A 19064-nucleotide genomic window follows, 5' to 3' on the forward strand; every position below is an offset into this window, starting at 1 on the left:
CTTCCAGTAAAATTCAAACTATCCTACGAGATTTTTAACGATTTTTAAATAATTTGAAATGAAGCATCGATGCTGAAGTTTTTGTTTAAAATCTCGGTATTGTCGATTTTTTTTTTTTTGTTTCTAATGAAACCTTCGAAGGCACAAATGTAATACTTGATAAATACTCATTATCCGACTCTCTCGTATTAAAATTAATAGAAAGTATTGATGTTTGGCCAATTAACCTCCTATAAATATTCTCAACTTTCGAGGCTGCCGTTAGCCACAAAATAAAATTAGAGATCTTTGTTAAAAGTACTCGAATCGACTTCACATAAGCGTCACTAATAATCTTCCATTATGGTAATATTCATGCAAAGCCCCTCGTGTGAAAAGCGAACGTTTCAGGTTTCCGAAAGCTCTTGTGTCACGATACACGCGAAAGGCAACTGATGTATAGAACATACATTCTGCATAAGTACATAATACATGAACTACAACATAACAAAAATAAATTGTATCAAGCTTATTTTGTAATCAATGGCAATCCTGATAAAATAGCATGCAAAGCCTGAAACTTCGCTGGGTGGAATATCTGACTGAATAAGGATTGAAGTGCGAGCGTGATACATGCAAAAGCTAATGCTAATGAAGTAAGTTTCATGAAAATAAGACTACATTGCGTAACAAGGAGGTAGACTCGGTTTTTTTTGGGCCAAGTGTAAGTTTGCGATATGAGCCGAAGACGAATATCGTAAACTAAGGACTGCGCGCCTCACCTTCGTGCGAGGTGAACACTGTACATTACAACCGTAATCCCAAAAACCACAATGAGAGATTTTTTTTTATCGCGAGGTATGTATCCGAAAGAGTGGAATCCAATTGCGAGAGACGAAAGCCATCTGGTGGATTCATTAGTAATATGGCATTGCCTCGCTGACCATGCCATTCAGCTGACTTGGACTGAGACGGCTAAGATGGTGAGGTAGGCGAGGCAACACCCGCAATCTCGCGGTGACAGTCAGAATTTCTGCGCGCATAGTGTACATTCCACGTGAAAAGTCAACGTACTTATCATCTTTTTATAATTTTTACAACTAATGGAACTCATAGGCATGACTCGTATAATCTATGTTACTCGGGCAGACCGAAGGAACAATTTACTGCAAGTTTCGTGTAAATCGGTTCACTAGTTCTCGACTTTATCGGTAACAAAGAGACAAACGGACAAAGGATTTTATACATATATTGGTATAGATATGCGAGGTGAAAAGACAGTTGCCTCTTTGTAGCATACGATTGTTTGTATAACACGAGTCAGTTTCGCGTTCTTTCACGGAGCGTGAAATTGAGGTTAGGGTCGCGTAATGTCAGATTTGCTTGCGAATGCGCATGCGCAGAGTACAGAAAAGACCACTCTTAACTCGTAGGACTTGAAAATGCTCTTTATTGTACTGCCCACATGCGCAGTCGCGACTCACTCTCACTATCGCTAAAACAGTTACTTTACGTACCGAACACAAGCGTAATAAAACGCGCAAAACATGCTTGCATTATATAAACATACTCCCTTGAGTAAACTAATTATTCTGGCTTGAAAAAGTATGCAATGACTGAAGTTTTATTGTTTTCACTATGAGGCAAACGCATTATTCGTATAATTTTCATTCGTTACATGTAATTTTGCTAATTGTGAATCGAGTTTCTTTAAATACTCATCTATTGTGACATATTGAGATTCTTTTTTTTCCTCTTAGTAAAAAAATGACTACTTTATTCAGTTTTAATTTGAAATGAATTTTTCCAAATTTTTCGTGAATTTCAGTAATTTATGTTGGTTAACGTCAAATTCATCTCATAAACTTGATACTTTACAATTACATTTGGTTTCACACGTCTTTAGTCAAGCTTTAAGGATCCATAAATGATAAATAAACAATCTGCGTGGTCAATTCATACATTTTAAACTGCTAGCGGAAATGTTATCGCTTAACCAACACCGTTGCTGGATGTGATAGCTAATGCAGCTTGCGAATTGCGATTAACAAGTGAAAGTGCGCCAACGCATAGGATTATATGGCATTCCTTTGGATGCTAGTAAGGGCGTTATTGCGGTAGATACAAGTTTAGCAACCGCATGGTGAAAGCCCTTGTTGAATTTTTACAATCCTTCAGTATGTCTACCCACACAGAAATCTTTATTCATCGAATCATTTGACGCTCATGAGAGATTTCACAGAACTTTGTGAGTTCGAAAGATTTAAAGAGACTTTTTCAACTTTTATGGTTTCTAAAATATCCCACTATACACTACAATATTGCACCGCAGGTATAACTATTCCGTATCGTTGCTACGGAAGTCCCATAAGATTTTATGAAGCTTAAGAAAACTCATAGGACTGATCCGAATATCATAAAATTTCACGGGCCATCAAAGAAATCATACTTATAACAATTTTGTGAGATCTCATCAGACATTCGTAATATATTACGTCGGTTTTTAAATAATTCATATAACTAGGATTTTCTTTATTAAATAAACAAATGAAGGGTAAGGGTTCAAATTTTGACGGTGCATCGTTCTTTCGTATAAGCGGAATTCAGGAAAGTTATTCATATCCCGAAAATCGTCAAAAAAATATGTGGTTTTTTGACAAGTGCGGAAAGTATCTCAACTATGCAATTTTTGGCCCGAGAAATGCGGGAAATGTGGAAATAATAACACGTGTCAAGAAACCACACATTTTCTTGACGATTTTCGAGATATGAATAACTTTCCCGAATTCCGCTCCGAAAGGACGATGCAACGTCGAAATTTGAACTCCTTCCATTCATTTGTTTATTTAATATAGGAATAAAAAGAGTGAATTTACTCAGTCGGTAAGCTTAGGACTCCTACATGTCCCTGCGGCCTTATTTATTTGAAAAAATGTCGCTAACTAAACGAATAGACTTGACCTTGCGATAACCAAAAAATGTATAATATTGACAAGTACATAATTTGCCCGGCGGTTCCGTGAATTCAGTTTCATTGAGGCTAAAACGAAGGACTTGTCCTACGGAAATGCGCCTGTTTGTTGTACGCGATGCGATGTCCTCCTCGAACTATAGCATATGCTAAAGTACTGAATCGAGTATAGCGTCGAGGTTCTGAGGGTGAAAAGAAGGTATGCGCTCGCCAAGCCTTTGTCTCCTTTCTCTCTCTTTCTCTCTCTCCCTCTGTCGATCCTTCTATTTCTCTTACTCCCGCTATCCCTTTGCCCCACCGGCTTCGCTCGATCCTTCTCTTCGGAAAGAATAAGCCGATCCAGCTCAGCTCGTCGCAGGCGCGGTGAGATTAAAAAGACAGAAAAAGCATTGTTTAGACTGCACTTACACGGCCTGAAGTACTGCGTTTGAATACGAGGTGTACGATAAGTCGCCACTTTGGCTGTTTATCGTATGTCTTATCTATCCTTTATCCTTTCTCCCTTTGTACTCGTAATTATTTACCGCCCACAAGAGAAAACGGCGCATCTGAATTGTCGCAGATCACGCGAATCTTTAATACGTCTAATTCGAATAACGTTCATTACTCATTTAATCTGCATATTGTTATGTACTGAATATAGTAAACTGGGGTAAATACTGAGGCATCGCAGTACCAGTGTTTACTCGAATTTCGAAATGACGCCGTGTTTATTATTTCAAGATAATTAGTAAAGTTAATGCCGGCATAAAATATGTGATACTACGCGAGTTCATTTACCCTTTAGGTACTTTTCTTGTGATAGTCTGATTTTTAGACTGCTTTAACCTACGGCGATTACGCAAACTGCAAATCAATAATTGATTCGAATGTTCAATTATACGTATTACTTATCGATATCACCATTCTTGTACTGGGTAAATTGAAGAAAAAAAAAGTGGAAAAGAACTTGATTAGGTTGATAAACCAATCCATTACTTCCTCGTTATTCCTTTTCCGTACAACCGTTTCACTTTCGTGCAACGTCGAATTTAGTTTTCCTTATTTTCGACCGCTTAATTATCATGGCTCAATTGACCATGTGCATAATTCCTAAACCCGTAACCAATCCCTGTAACAGTTGGAACAGTTATGATTTATAAAATTGGATACTCCATTCACCGCAGGATATATTATTATATTTCAATTACGTGACATTTCAAACTAACAACGCATACCTACAGCGCGCTAAAAGATTATCGAAAAACAATAATTGCGTTCTTGTAAAAATAGTTATTTTTGTGACAAATGCTCATAAAATAGGGATTTCTTGACGAGTGCAAAACGCACACGAGTCCAAAAGTCCCTATATAACGCACACACGACAAATCCTATTTTCTGCGCTACCTCTGTCAAAAACTACAAAGCAGTCGAGTTGTTGACGGAGGAAGCGCTGAAATTATAAAGCGCTGTCGAAGATGTCACATCGTTCTTCCGCCGACGATATAAGCTTCGGTATCCGTAATGGATAGGTATAAGATGCCGTATATAATACCAATACCGTTCTCGCAATTATTTTGTACCTACTATTGTTTTATGTGCGAGTACGATCCAAGTAATGAATCGAACGTGTAGAATTTATGTCTCTCATTTTCTCTCCTCTATAAGGTACCTCGTTTTATTCTTCTTTCATTGCCTTCTTCTATTATATACCCCATGCACACTCGAGCGACACCCGATCGGTATCGCCATGACTCATAAATACGTACACTCGTATTGATTATCGCCCGAGCTGGCGGCATGCTGCAGGTATCCAGTATCGTTCATATACCTGTTCCATTATATTACACCCCTGCTTATTTATTCTTCGACAAATTTCATCCAAATTACCGCTTCGTCGTTTTCGTTTCATCCACGCCGTGCAGCCGCTTCGCCTGCCACTGTCACACAACTCTCGCCGTGCTACCGTTCATTGATTTGTACCTAACTGTATTGGATAATTAGATTAACGAAACAGGCCGTTACGTAAGTGTATAAGCTTGGTCAATCTGGTAGCTCTGTTACGTAGGTATTCCCGAATTCGGTGAATCACCAAGTAGATTCGCCGCTGAAGAACCGAAATTCAATGTATGTGATACAAATTTAATCGAATTAAAGAGACAAGCGGTATGCGTAATGCTACTCGCGAGTTGTTTCGAAATACGTGATTTACGCAAAATTCTATTCGGTATTTCCGTTCGTTCGTCGTGATTTAGATACGTCGCAAAAACGTTCTACAAAATGTCCTACAATAATCGATGAGAATAGAACGACTGCACGAGCGACCGGTATTTGAAATTCGAAACCGATGAATCGAAAACGCAATCAATTGTGCGGGCCTATTTGTCAAGAAAGGTGTAAAAAAACATGAATTGGTGTAGAGTCTGTTCGAAAAAGCTGACTTGACAAAAAGACGCCTAATTGAATGGGCTGTCCAATCGATGGATAGGAAAAACGACGAGGGGAATTTTCTGATTAATTCAAAAAACTATTAATCGATTAATCGCACAGGCGAAGTCAAGAGTAAAGATATACTCTTATTTTGAAGACATCGAAAATTGCGCGCCTGTTTTACGCAATAGGGTTAAATAATATAAATCCCTAAATTAACAAAAGTATGAAAAATTTGTCATATGTACACCAGGAGAAACATTGGAATCTCGGCGTTTTATAAAACAATCAATTCTTGTCAAACAATATTTCTGGGCACAGCGAGTTTTGACGTAGTTATTGAATTTGGTGCGGGGTTTGCCTCCTTGCTACTCGAACAGTCAGGGGAACGCCTACAAACAGGCAACTTGATTCGCTTCGGTGCACGCGTAGTCTTTTGCGTTCGTAAAAGCATTATTTATTATTAAGGCGGAGGAGCGTAAATATCTGCGGCCAGTCGTTTAACCGGGCGATAAGGAGAAGAAAAAATAAAAAAGAAAAGGAGAAACTAAAAATTAACTTCTATATGTAGAACTTGTGCGCGGTTCTGGTGTAATAACCGAATACCCATAGCGATATACAACTGCAAGCCTATATTAATTTTATTGCTTCGCAATAACTACCTATATTGCATCGATTTCGGGCATTTCGCAATGTCCGTATATTCGCTGCCCCGTTGGTTCGATTCCAATATATTTCTCTGCATCGCCCGCGGATAACCGGGGATGATTATAATTATTATTTGTCGTCTTCCTCAAACTTCCAGGACTCTGTGGTTAGACTTATTTTACTTTTTAAAAATAGGTATTTACACGAATTGATTCGTTGATAAATTTTAAATGGTTTTCAATGGTTTCTATTAATAATAAATATTTCCTTAATCATCCTACATATAATTTTTGAACTGAACTTGTTGAGCTAAATTCACTCGATTGATGTAACGAATCATTTCTACGTGTATACTTACTGAATTACAGTGCAGAGTAAGCACAAAATGAACGTAATACGTAATAATGGAAATGATCGGAAAAATCTCGTCAAAGTATCACTATGCAACATCCTCGATTCTCCCAAAGAAGTAAATTTACTTATACTGAGAGGCCGGTATAATCAAATCAATCACACACTGTTTGTACAGTAAGATGAAAATCTGGGAAAGCTGAAAATTCTGAATGTAAATCCGTATAACGTCACTGTGTAAAGTCGCATAGACGGGATGTAGAAAGTTTGTAGATATCGGGAGAGCTCCGTTTGGTCAGAAACGATATTCCGTAGGTAAAATGAAATAGAAAACTTCATTGAATACCTAGTTTTCATTGGACCTGTTCCACACGTATAAGGGACGAACAGAATAAATTTCTGAAAACTCTTCGCAATTGTCATGTCGTTATTTCATGCAGAAATATGATTGCTATGTATTCTTATGATACGTAACTATGTAACACATTTCGCTACTTGTATGTAAATCTATGGCCCGCTAGATCAACATACGTTGTGATCACTCAAAGTTCTGAATAGCAAAAATAGAAAAATAAAAACACCTACGTCTGCGAAATTTTAACACTTCCATTTGCAGAAATTTTGTTATAGTTCATTGAGGCTACGGAGCAACTAATTCTGCATATGAATTTGCAGTTGTTTTCAACCGATGAAACCATGAAGTTGCCGCATGGAAAAACCACGAAGCTTTAGTTGGAGTGACAGACCACATTGAAAATTCAACAACGAGGTGATGATTATAAGCATAATCAATATCATTGGTAACAGAAAATATTTAGAAAAATATCACCGACTTCTATTTTGCCTGTTTACGAATTAAATACATTCACGATCAGTATACAGAATGGAATAATCAGGTGGAAAGGAATATTCATGAATGAAACCTGCAAAAATTATGTGCGCCCTGCCACACAGATTTTGAAAAACACAACTCACCTGCAAATTGGTTCTGGGTTGTCGGATTCGGTAGGCGGATTGAGCAGGTTATTGTCATTAGCTCCCGACGACGTCGATCCCCTCGGCGATCTTGGTCCACCTTCAGCGTCGCCGATCAGGACCTCGGTACGGCCATTTTGAAAGGGGCTGCTCGCCCTTCTCTCGCCGACTCTAGTACCCTGCGAAGGTGCCGGGTGTACCAATAGATTGTTCGACTCCTCGGGGCAGCTTTGCTGTTTCTCTAAAGACTCCTTTTTCTCCTTCGCCGGCGCTCCCGAGTTATCCTCCTTTTCCTTGGCGAGCTTATTCGACGCCGGTGCAGGGCTGACCTGTACCTTGCTCGTTGCAACCTTTGGTACCGTCCCGTTGCTCAATTTCACCGGAAATTCGGTCGGTGGACATTCCCTGTGGCGAAAAAAGGTTTTTATGGTTTTAGGCTGATCAGGTTTGATGAGCATGTATCATGAATGCATGTATTTTGAATCTCGAAATGTTTACTGCAATGCGTAGTGTAAATTGTAAATTTATTATACGAATTACTTCGTGATTACTGTTTAATGTTGCGTCAATTAATGAAATAATCTGAATAGATGTTCCAGCTTTCTGGAACTCTAACTTCGACTTCAATTATTGTAGTACTTTATAGAACTATAAATTACGTAATATAACATTCTCGAGTATAACACCCCGGTAATTCTGAATTACACGCGAGTGTGGAAATTTAGCTAAATCGTGAATTTTTGATTCGAACGGTATTTAGTATATCGGATCAATCGTATCGCTATGGTGCAACTTGAATTTCTAATATTCGACCAGCATTCGTTATTCGTAAGTGAGAGTTACTTAATGCGTATAACGTATCTATACTTTACTCACCTGTCTTTGACGGTTACGGTGATTTGATTGCTCGTTATTTCAGCACGAGTGGTTATCGTACTAGAAGAAGCACCTCCGTCGTTTATCTGCGACGTGTTTTCATCCTGAATCATGTAAAGATATATCTGTAGTTATAATGCGCATTGAAGGACGCGCATCGGTGTATAACTAATTGGGTAAATCTCGAAAAGCATAGCTGACGTTGTACGTTATGTGATAGAAAACATAATTGAAATGGCCTGCAGGTACATATGTGTAGGTATATCATTTCGCCAACACACTCTTGGAAAAGTTAGATTTTCGAAGCCTGTGGAGCGTGCCCGAATTGCCCCCATTTCTGAAAAGTGCGGTAAAACGACGCTCGCGCATGCGCTCAGCTAAATTTCTCAATTTTACGAACCAGGACTTTCTCGGCGCATGCGCATTTACCGATAACTCAATTTTACGCACGGAGTTTAAGCACCGCCAGTGACGTCATTCGGCTGACAATGAGTTCAACTTGAAGTTTGCACGTTTAGAATCAGGCTTCACGAAGCCGGGCCTGTGCCTCCGGACCTATGGACCTCTTGATTGCCCTTGATCTACGTCTTTTAAATTATTATATTACATTCGATTTTTGTTTCAAATCAAGCTTTCCTACACAGGTGTTGTAAAAAATAGCGTGTGTCAGGCGTTCTAATGGGTGATATCTGACTCGTGTATTTACAGCGCTCACCTTGGCTCATGCGGCGTTCACACTGGTATAACTCGTGCGATTGTAGCACTCGCTTTACGAGTCACGCTATAAACTTCACACTTATCGGAAATCACCCACTTTCCAAAGCTGTAACACACTACACTGTTCCCAAATCACACCCTGCATATGATGTCGCTCGCAAGTATCATCAGAAAGCAAAATACCCAGTAGTTTTCCCAACAAAATAAGCCATCGTGAAGTGAAATTGAACGAATCTTTCTGATTTATAACCATCTTGAAGCAATTTAAAATGAAGCATCGATATCCTACTTCTTGTTTACCATTTTAGGGTTCATTTTTTTTTTTAATCGTTAAATAAGTTATCGTACTTAACGAAGATATAAATTTCATAAACTCTCAATATCATGTAATGAAATAAAAGAAACGCTATCAAACTTCGTCCGACCAAACTTCTTCCGTTCACCTCGAAAGTGTAAGTTTTAATTTTTTTTTTTTTAGTTCGAACACGTAGGTCACGACTTAGACTTCATACACACACAAATCGGCACCAGTCTTTTGTAGAAGAGATGCGACCTAGTTGACGGTAAGTGCGCCAAAGATTTTCACGAGGGTTTTGCCTGAAGCTGGTCGCGCAGCAAAAGAAGAGATAAAGGGGTAGGTATATAACTAGCTGTGGCGGAGAACGAGGGGTGAAGTAATTACGGAGTGAATAGAGGATGAAGAGGAAAGGTCTTGAGGACACCGGAAAGAAAGGGACTGATGAATTCGCACCAAAGTAGCCCCAATGGAATAGAGATGATGAATGAAAGTTCTATATATCCAGGTGAAGAAAAGTTTAATAAGCACGCGTTATGCAACACCGGATGTTTTTTCACAGAGATCAATCAATGGTTCCGAGGGTGCTAAAATTGCCCGGGATATCAAAGTGACTCTCGTTATCATACCGTGGATAACACGAATACAAAGCATCGTGTAAAATTTGACAAAACAAAATGTTTTGCGTCAGACACATATCTATTTTTAAATATTTTACTTACCACGATTAAAAAAAAAATTACTTCGATCAATGATTCGTAGTATATTGATTCGAACACGCTAATTTAAATAGACCAGCAGCTATATTGTCAACGAGTTTTCGTACGCAATTAAACAAATGTGTTTTACTCGAATGAAATATTTTAATTTTATATTTGCCATCAGTGCAACGGGAACGAACGAACGGACGAAAAAATGCTACGCTTATGCCTCGGTTTATAGACGGATATGTTGGTGAAGGTATCCTGTTCATTCTCCACTTTGTCATTGCTCTATTGTCCGAAATTACATCCAATTTGTTGTGCTGAATTGCCACGCTAACGGTAAACTATTTATTCTATTTTTCAAATTCACCGAATCTGATAATTTATTTGTATTCATTTTTATTCAAACTGCAGATAATATTATCCGTGTAAAAGATATATTCACCTTCTGATGGAGAATAGCTTGTATATCTCGCGGCTGGATTCTTCTCAAAGCTGTCAGCCTCTGCAATCTCTCTCTTGCTCCTCTGGATCGTGAAAACACCAAACAAAATATAAGGAAAAGAAATAAAACGAAGAGTAAAATAATTTTAATTCATTAGATAATCCACGTGATATTCAAAAAGTCATGTTCCTTGACAGATGAGTTGGTTCAATTTTCCGCGACTCATATATCGTTAGATAGCTAAATACAGTAAGGTTCTCTTTCAGATTTTACCTTTCGACGGCGATGACCCAAGCATCCCTGATGCGTCCGGCATTCGGTCCATCCAACTCTTCTGCCAACAGTCAGAGAAACACAGGTTAAAAACAGTAACACGGTAGGTGAATTAATTCAATCTATGAGAAGCAAAATAATAGTGCGTTGGAAGAGAGGGAAGTTCCTTGAAGTTTGCAAGACTCCATGAATGGTGACGCTGGTATAATGTTATCGTTAAATACAATTTTTCTAACTTGATAATGTATTAATTCAAAATTTTATCCACTCCGTGGTTATCACACGTCGGGAAGAACTTGGAAATTCTTCGAATGTGAAGGATTTCGACGTTTAGTACAATTGCGAGGACGCTGAGAAACTGTTCTTTATTAATCTGAAAGTGTTGATTTTTCACGTGACATATTACATGTCATTTACATGATAATGAATTGATATTGATTAGCTTGTGTGCAACTTTTTAAAATTAAATCACACGGGAACGATATTTGAAGCTGTGCAAAAATGATTGAGAAGTATCTTTTTTATCAACTCATTCAACACAAGTAGTAACTAATTACATTATAATTTACTATTTTTTTACACCTACGATTTATAAAGTTGTAATTTCTTGGATTTAACAATTTCTTCGTGTAATAACATTTCAATGTTCCGAAATGTATCCAAATTATTATTCTCTTATTCTTCAGTTGCTTTATACAAATTGCAAACCCCAGGAATGCTCGTTGGATTCAGAACTCATTAGAAAGAAGTCAGGAAGATCGACAGAGAAACAATATTTCCAAATGTCTACTTCAAGTCTTCATAAACAATAATACAACTGTTACTTGATGGATACGAATTTCACAGGTGATATTGGATTTTGGTGCGAAGTCAATTGTAGAATTTCAAAACTTATTGTTTAACAACATCTGCAGGCGTTTATTTTGAGCACAATCTTTAGCCTCACTAACTGCGTTACAAACGTCTTCGAAATCGTATGAAAAGTTCAAAGTCTCGCTCTTGAAGATCTCAGAAATTCTAACATTTAGAATCGTCCCTTTCAATTGTTTTTTTTCGATTAATCGGTAAGTCGATCTTTTCAATTAATCGTTTTTTCGGCTATAAATCAATTGATTAAAAAACGAATTATTCCAAGTCTGCGTTAATCGATTAATCGCTGAGCCCTGATTAATTCTAACATCAAACGAACATTACGCACGTGTTTTTAAAATAATCGATATAGAGTACAGAGACACAGTTGGAAGTTTGATAATTTCTCGAAACCATCACCTACAACAGCTCCTGCCATACCAACACAGCATTCAATTAGCGATATTTTTTGTGACATATTTCCCGGTGAGATTATATCACGTGGCTATACAGAGTGAATTTCTAAAGACTGCACGGTCCGTCGTCTGCTAAAATCTAATGCGTACGAGCTAAAATCCGACAGTTCTGTCAAAATTCTTCAAGTAGCGTACATCGCGGCGAGCCGTCGTCTAAATTTATGACGGTTGGTCGCCCTGGCAAACAGCTAGTTTCAGATTGTAGCGCATGCGCATTAAGTTTTAGCAGACGACGGACCGTGCAGTCGTTAGGAATTCACTCTGTATACGGAATACGTGTGAATACTTCAGTATGCAAAGACCTATATCGCTGATCGCACAATCGACGCCATCCTCGAGGTCTGCATCCTCGTCGATGAATCTAATCGCCGAGAGGTCGAAGTATTTTTTCATCCCAAAATCCTCGTCACTATCGTCCAGATCGTTTATACACGCACTCGTTATGCATAATTCCTCCTCGCAGTTTGCCTCGCAGGCGTCAATTATAGTCGAGTCACTATCGTGTCTCGATCGTTTGCTGCACCCGCACCACATATCGCGTAGAGCCGAATAATCCACTAATAAAACGCCGATAGTTTTCTCCTTTTTGTTCAATGCGCACCGAAAACCAAGCGAGTACCAAAAACCGTCTACAAAAATATGTCACGCCTTCCTATTGAATCCCTAAAACTGATCGTGATCGCTCTTTCCATCTTCTTACAAAACTCAGGGCAACTTGCACATTTTTTTTTATCGCATCGCATTCGTGAAAATCGAAAATACAATATGACCTCATTCTCGAATGACGTTTTAAATGCAAATAAATTTCTTTCTATTTCGAAAATAGAGGAATTCAAGAAACGTCAGAGAATTTGAATGATAAAAAATGGTGTAGATAATATCGAAAGAACGTTTGAAAAAATTGCAAAAATAATCTGAACGAATTTAAAATCGTTATTCATGTATGATGCACTGTTATCACGAATCGGTCTGCAGTGAAAAAGTCGAATTTTACAATGTTTTCATGGTCATTTTTAACTAGTATCCAGTCAATAATATGGTAGGTCAAATTCTTTTTTTTTTTTTAATTGTAACCGAATACAAGGCCGACATGCAGCTTCACGGTAAAGTAACTCTCAACTTGAGGCATCGCACAGTTAATGCCTCTAAGAATGTCAAGGATTCCGATTGATGGAAAAAACAAAGAGAGAAGAAACAATAACAGAGAAGTGAATAAGAAAAAATGTCGACAAAGGAGGTGAAAAAAACGCTATATGCGAATCTGTTGAATGTGCAATGTATTGATCGCAAAATAACAGAACGTTTCAAATATCCTTCGTATCTGTGTCATATTCACGATGTTTACGCACGTACGCGGCGACAGATAGGCGTTGCCTGATGTTATACCAAATGACAAATCATGCGCGCAGTCCGACTTGTCGGTATGCAAAATACTGCAAAACACTGGCTACACTTTGCTCATTGCATACAAAAAATACGCACGTATCGACGGATTGCTAGAAATTAGTATGCTGAAAGTATATTTTTTCGATGCACATGCCCGTATAATACGTTATTCTAGACACAGTCCTACTTTACTGTCTCAAAGCAACGATCGCGCGTCGGCGTTTTCTACTTTCAATTTTTTGCCTAAATTCGAGGCAATTATGAAGGCTGGTTGGCCAAAAATTTACACTTTTTGTTAAGTTTATTACGGAACAGTCGAATATTGAGTAATTATCAAACGTGTAATATTCGTATCCTACGAAGATCTCTACAAAAGTAAAAAAAAAAAACAAATAGATAATACCGAAATTATAAAATAAAAGCTTGGATATCGATGCTAAATTTCAAATCGCTTCAAAATTGTTAAAAATACAGTAGATTCGTTCGATTCCATTCTACGATGGCGGCTTGTTTTGTTCAGAAAAGTATTTTCTGTAAAGTCACTGAAACGAGTTTTATTTTTTTTTCAATATTCAATTCAGCAACATTCAGTACATTGTTGTAAAATCAAGAATCACACTAAAATACTGAATCTGTACTAAATAGTCTGCTGGATAAAATGAGTCGTCGTAGAGTGAAATCGAACCAATCAACTATATTGTAAACTATTCTGAAGAGTTTCGAAGCGAAGTATCGACACCTAATTGTAAGCTTTTGTTTATAATTCCAGTATTTTCTAATTTTATTTAGTTAAATATATCCTTGTTGCACATATGCGAGTATACACTTATTTACCGTAATATTCAAAGTACGATTGTATCGTAATTAAAATAATAAATGGTATCGATTTTTGGTCGACCAACCTCATAACCTGCAACCCGATAATAACAGAATTCCTATAACTTTCTCCCCCGGAATTTTGATCGTTATCCAGTCAATTTGAGAATCGATATCATATACTGGCGGACAAAAGTCCGAGGTTGTGCTGTTCGAAAACAACGTTAGTTATCACCGACATTAACTATCGACAAAAATAAATATGCGCGGAGTAGCGAGGTAAATTTCAAATCTCAGATTCCCGTGTATTCGAGTAAATTGAACCGATCCTTTCGAGAAACAAAATCCCGGAACTAGGTTCAGGGAGGCTTGCGATGGTCGATTTCCTCCGAATATATCAGCGTGCGTGGGCACTAAAATCGGTAGATCTACACGTTCGCGGGGCGCGCAGAGAAAGAACTGCCGCAAAGGCGTCATACGTTTATATTTGGATCATAGTAGAATCCTAAATAAACTCGCGGGTAGTCAGTGTACAGACTGCGGGATAGTCGGGGAGGTTCAATGCACTTTGACTGTAGGACCTTTAAGTACGAGTCTTGGAGTTCCGATCGCCCGATGTGTAGGTAACGAACGGTGGATGGATGGGTGCAAGGATGTCGGATGGTCAATATCAAATAAGTAGGCAGGTTCCCCACACCGATAGGAAAAGCACGAGCTTTGTAGCGTGTGCCACTTGAGACCGAGTTGCTGAAGGCGAGTCCAAGCCTTGGGACCAGGACGCAAGAGGGTGGATTGAGCTTTACACGTTCTGCAAATAGTTTTATAATTATTATCTTGGGAGATTCTGAATTCACGATTCAGCGTATAAGCTGAGTGAGGATGTTCGAATCAGTTGAAGAAAACAACCGTGTGACGACGGTATTTTTCACGATAATCTTCGACGTCTTATAGAGACCCGAAATTCAATTACCGAAGGCATCTATCGATTATGCAATGAAAATACTCTATCGTTGATACTTTCTTTTGTTCGTAAAATCTTCTTTCTTTATTTTTTGTACGGAAGTATGTCTCATTGCGGTAAAGTTTATTCGTTTTCCACAGTAATTTCAATAATACTTCTTACAAATGGTACGTACGAACGCTGTCAGAGTGATTGTTCAGATCCGTAGTTTATTACTCTCTAAATGGGAATCAGTTGTAAGTGTACCACTGGAGAAAATTCAAATTTAGAGAGTAAATGTATAGGATTGTATTATTGTAAACTGTTTACAGTTTTTAGTTATTTGAAAAATTGAACGACTTGTTGTATTTTCTAAATCGAAGATTTGCCATGTTTGTCACATCGTGTTGCGACGTCGTGATATTGAACAAGGCTTCTGGAAAACGGAATGTGACAGTTTTTCATGTCCATCATTTGAATGCACAAAAAATTCTATAAACTACAGATTTTGCCAACGCGTCGTTTTCGAAATCATTGGGAGAGTGTGTATCAGGACAAACAGACCGACTGACATCTTTATAAAATCCTGTTTTCCGGATACTAAAATTTCTAAAACCTAAATATTTGTTGCAATCAGCATAATCGACTTTCGGTCGAAATCAACATTTTGCGTGTATCACCACAGGCAATGAAAAGTGACAAATGTAAGATCAGGGTTTGAAAAGTTGAACTGAATTGTAGTTTAGGAAAATATTTCTTTATTATTGAAAAAAGTCAAACCTGTAATTTAAATCAAAAAAATTCACTTACCATTAATTTTATAAAAGTCACACGATTATTCTACTTCTTTAAATCAGAGTCAGCTTTGTTCATGACTGGATGTTCTACAGATACCTCGGAATGGATTTCGAGTAGAGTCGATATATATTTTCAATCAATCAAATAAATTTGTCTTGTGTACAGCGTTTTTCTGATGAGCGGAATTTGAATGGAAACAAATGATAGGCATGTATGTGGAAGTTGATCAGAAACGGAGCAGCAATGTAATATTTTGTAAATTATTACTAACCGAACTTTCTTTACCACAATTCGAGGCAGCTAGTGTTTTTTTCTTTCTTTGCGAGAAAACACTTTTATTCGAATTGAACTTGAATAAATTGATTTCAATTTTCTAAACCCCGATTTTATTCTATTGTTGTGTTTGACCAATTTTGCCATGTATTAACTATGCAAAATTATCTGCGATAAAAACCACAATTACTTTGTTAGCTAAAATAAGGGGGAAGAATTTTAGTTGTTTAGGGAAAATACTGCGTAAGGTTGAAATGAAGAGGATACTGTAGTCAGTCCTTACCGACTGAGTAAAATGTAGTAGCGCTAATAACGCGAAGGGAAGGTAGTTCGTGGTTCGCTGATGGTGTTCGGTGTAATGAAAATTGAAAAATTCAGAAAAATACGATAGCCAGAATCATTGTAATTGTCTATCCTCAAGAATTTTCCATGAAATTATCGTATAACTTTTAAATCTTGGTTATAGTCAACTCAAGGAGGCAACAACGTTGCGTGAAACTAAACTTTTTTTCAACATTTTTATTCTCTATTACATGTAAAATTATGCTGCCTACGTGATGTTCACATCAGTGGTGCATAAGCTTTGATAATGGTGAAAATAAGTGAAATTTAACGCGGTCGATAAGGAATGACTACGTTGTATAGTCTTAAGAGAAACATGTTTCAGTTAAAACAAAAACACGATGAAAGAAAGTATTCCACTCGGAAAAATTTGATTTTCATTGTTTAAGTTTCTGTAGACCGCGTTTGCAATACTTGGTATTGACGTAGTTTACCAAAATGAAAGATTGACACGTTAAACGAAATTTTATGAACTGTGATGTTCGTGCAATTTTCTTGGAAACAATCTCCTGGTAATTCTCTTTTTCATGACCAGATTTCTGAGTTAAACCACATGCTTCCATTCCAATACATGCGATAGTTGATATCGCTTTGTGTACCCCAGAGAAACGATGTATTTGAACACAAAGAGCGTGTATTGATAAAAAGAAATCTGTTGGATTCGACTGTTGGAATTTACCAGAAGCCGTCATATCCATTAGCGATAAAAATGCATTGCGTTGGCATTTAAAATTATTTTCATAAGATTCAAAGAAAACGCTTTAAAAAATTATCGCGGATTTGTTTCACGGAAATAAAAAACACTTCCTTGATTTCATCGCACGAAATTCCCTAGCTTAACAAATAATTGACAAACGTTTAAACTCAATAATTGAAAACTGATTTCCCAGATTTTCGTCGTGAACAAAATTTCACGGCTTGTCAAAGCATTCTCTCATCGATTCCAAAGATGACTGTGTGTAATAGGAATCTGCTTAGTCATCTGATTTCATTAACTTCCCTAACGACATTATACGATACTTGATTTTCCAAAGCGAAAAGCAGGCCTTCGTTTGAAATGAAACGATTCATCAGTAAAATAGATGAAACATTTTTTTCAATTTTTATTTACGAACAAACTTTTGTACGCTTTCGACATTTATTCGAATATAACAGAAATGATGTTCAGTTACAGAAATAAATTAAATACATATATTGAGAGAATGCAATTTGAAGTTTTCTTTTTTTTTTTTTTTTGTTTTTTGCCGTAAAAATTTCTCCAAGCTTACTATTCCGTTACGCATTACACATTGTCATACGATTCGTTCTTTCTGCGGAATGCGATATAAATAAATGATCCGATCCTGCTGTGCAGATTTTTTTTAAAAATTATACAATCATCGTCGCGAGTTAATCTCAAAGAGAGCAAAAGTATTACGATCAAGATTCGACGTATAATAAAAAAAAATAACATCAAAATTATACAGGCGTGTAATGTGAATAATATAACCGTCACTCTACGAGTCCCCGGCTTCGTAGCGCAGGTGTCAGAGCTCCATGTATAACCTACTTGTACAGAAACTCCTATAAGTTATTTCATTCGATCAAACACGTGGATCGCGACAGAAGGCTCGCAGAGAGCACAGGTGTACTACAGTTTCTGTTGCATAACGAGTCAGTCAGCAGCTCTGGTTTGGCAACTCGTAATTTGCTGATAGTAATAAATATGACGATAGTTTTATGATTATTATTTTTAATGTTATTATTAATATTATTATAACCGCGAGTGGTGTTATTCTATTTTTCGCGTTTAAATTACGACAGCGCATACCTGAGTTCCTCATTACAAATTTCGTAATAATTCATTAAACGTACGACGTGACGTGATGCACATGAAACTGATTGTTCCAATGTCCTCGTTTCAGTTCCATGCTATATGATACACATTTTCACCGCGGTATGTATAACGCAAATACATCGTTCTATTTAACGGTTCGCAACTGTAACCTGCCACTTCGCACAGGGAGTATTAGTGCAATAGACAGTAACCGTTGTACGTATCGTCGCGTACCCCTGAGTCTGACGATTTTTTATCCATTTTTTATAATAAAAAATAACCCGAGGGTTACACAAAATAAATCCTCTCTTATATTTGCCATCGACAAAAATTTTGATCAATTATATTTACTAGAAAATTCTGTGAGTCAAATGGCTGTCCTTGTAACAACGATTTAAACATTGTCAGAATTACAAGAAAATTTGGTAGAAGTAACAATTTACTGTAATGATAGTTGTCGATAATGGGTGTTATAGTTGTTGCTACAACAGATTTTCTTGAATACGCTTCATTGTTAAATCAACATTGATTTATAGCAATGGCTGAGTGAAAATAAAATAGAAGTGATAGTCTGACGGTAACCTACACAATTAGATATTTTTCTCGAGGGTATTTGAAAGATATTCGGTGTAACGTTAGCGTAAATACGTGAACAAAAAAATTGACACATTTTTTTTTCGAAAAATATGGTCTAATTATATGCGGTTCTTTTAGAACCTGGATCA

The 19064-nt window shown here is 37.3% G+C and overlaps 1 protein-coding gene across 1 annotated transcript in view; it reads right to left on the reverse strand.

The window, feature by feature from the left end:
- LOC124307323 (protein PALS1) overlaps positions 1-19064 on the reverse strand; it is a 70149-nt gene that overhangs the window by 39880 nt on the left and 11205 nt on the right. Inside the window, exons 4-7 of the mRNA XM_046768858.1 lie at positions 10644-10704; positions 10371-10452; positions 8210-8313; positions 7334-7738 (exon numbers count right to left, since the gene is read on the reverse strand). Coding sequence (XP_046624814.1) covers positions 7334-7738; positions 8210-8313; positions 10371-10452; positions 10644-10704 — 652 coding nt within the window. The remainder of the gene's footprint in view (positions 1-7333; positions 7739-8209; positions 8314-10370; positions 10453-10643; positions 10705-19064) is intronic.

The sequence above is a fragment of the Neodiprion virginianus genome, chromosome 6 (assembly GCF_021901495.1).
Source record: "Neodiprion virginianus isolate iyNeoVirg1 chromosome 6, iyNeoVirg1.1, whole genome shotgun sequence".
Taxonomy (NCBI): Eukaryota; Metazoa; Arthropoda; class Insecta; order Hymenoptera; family Diprionidae; genus Neodiprion; species Neodiprion virginianus.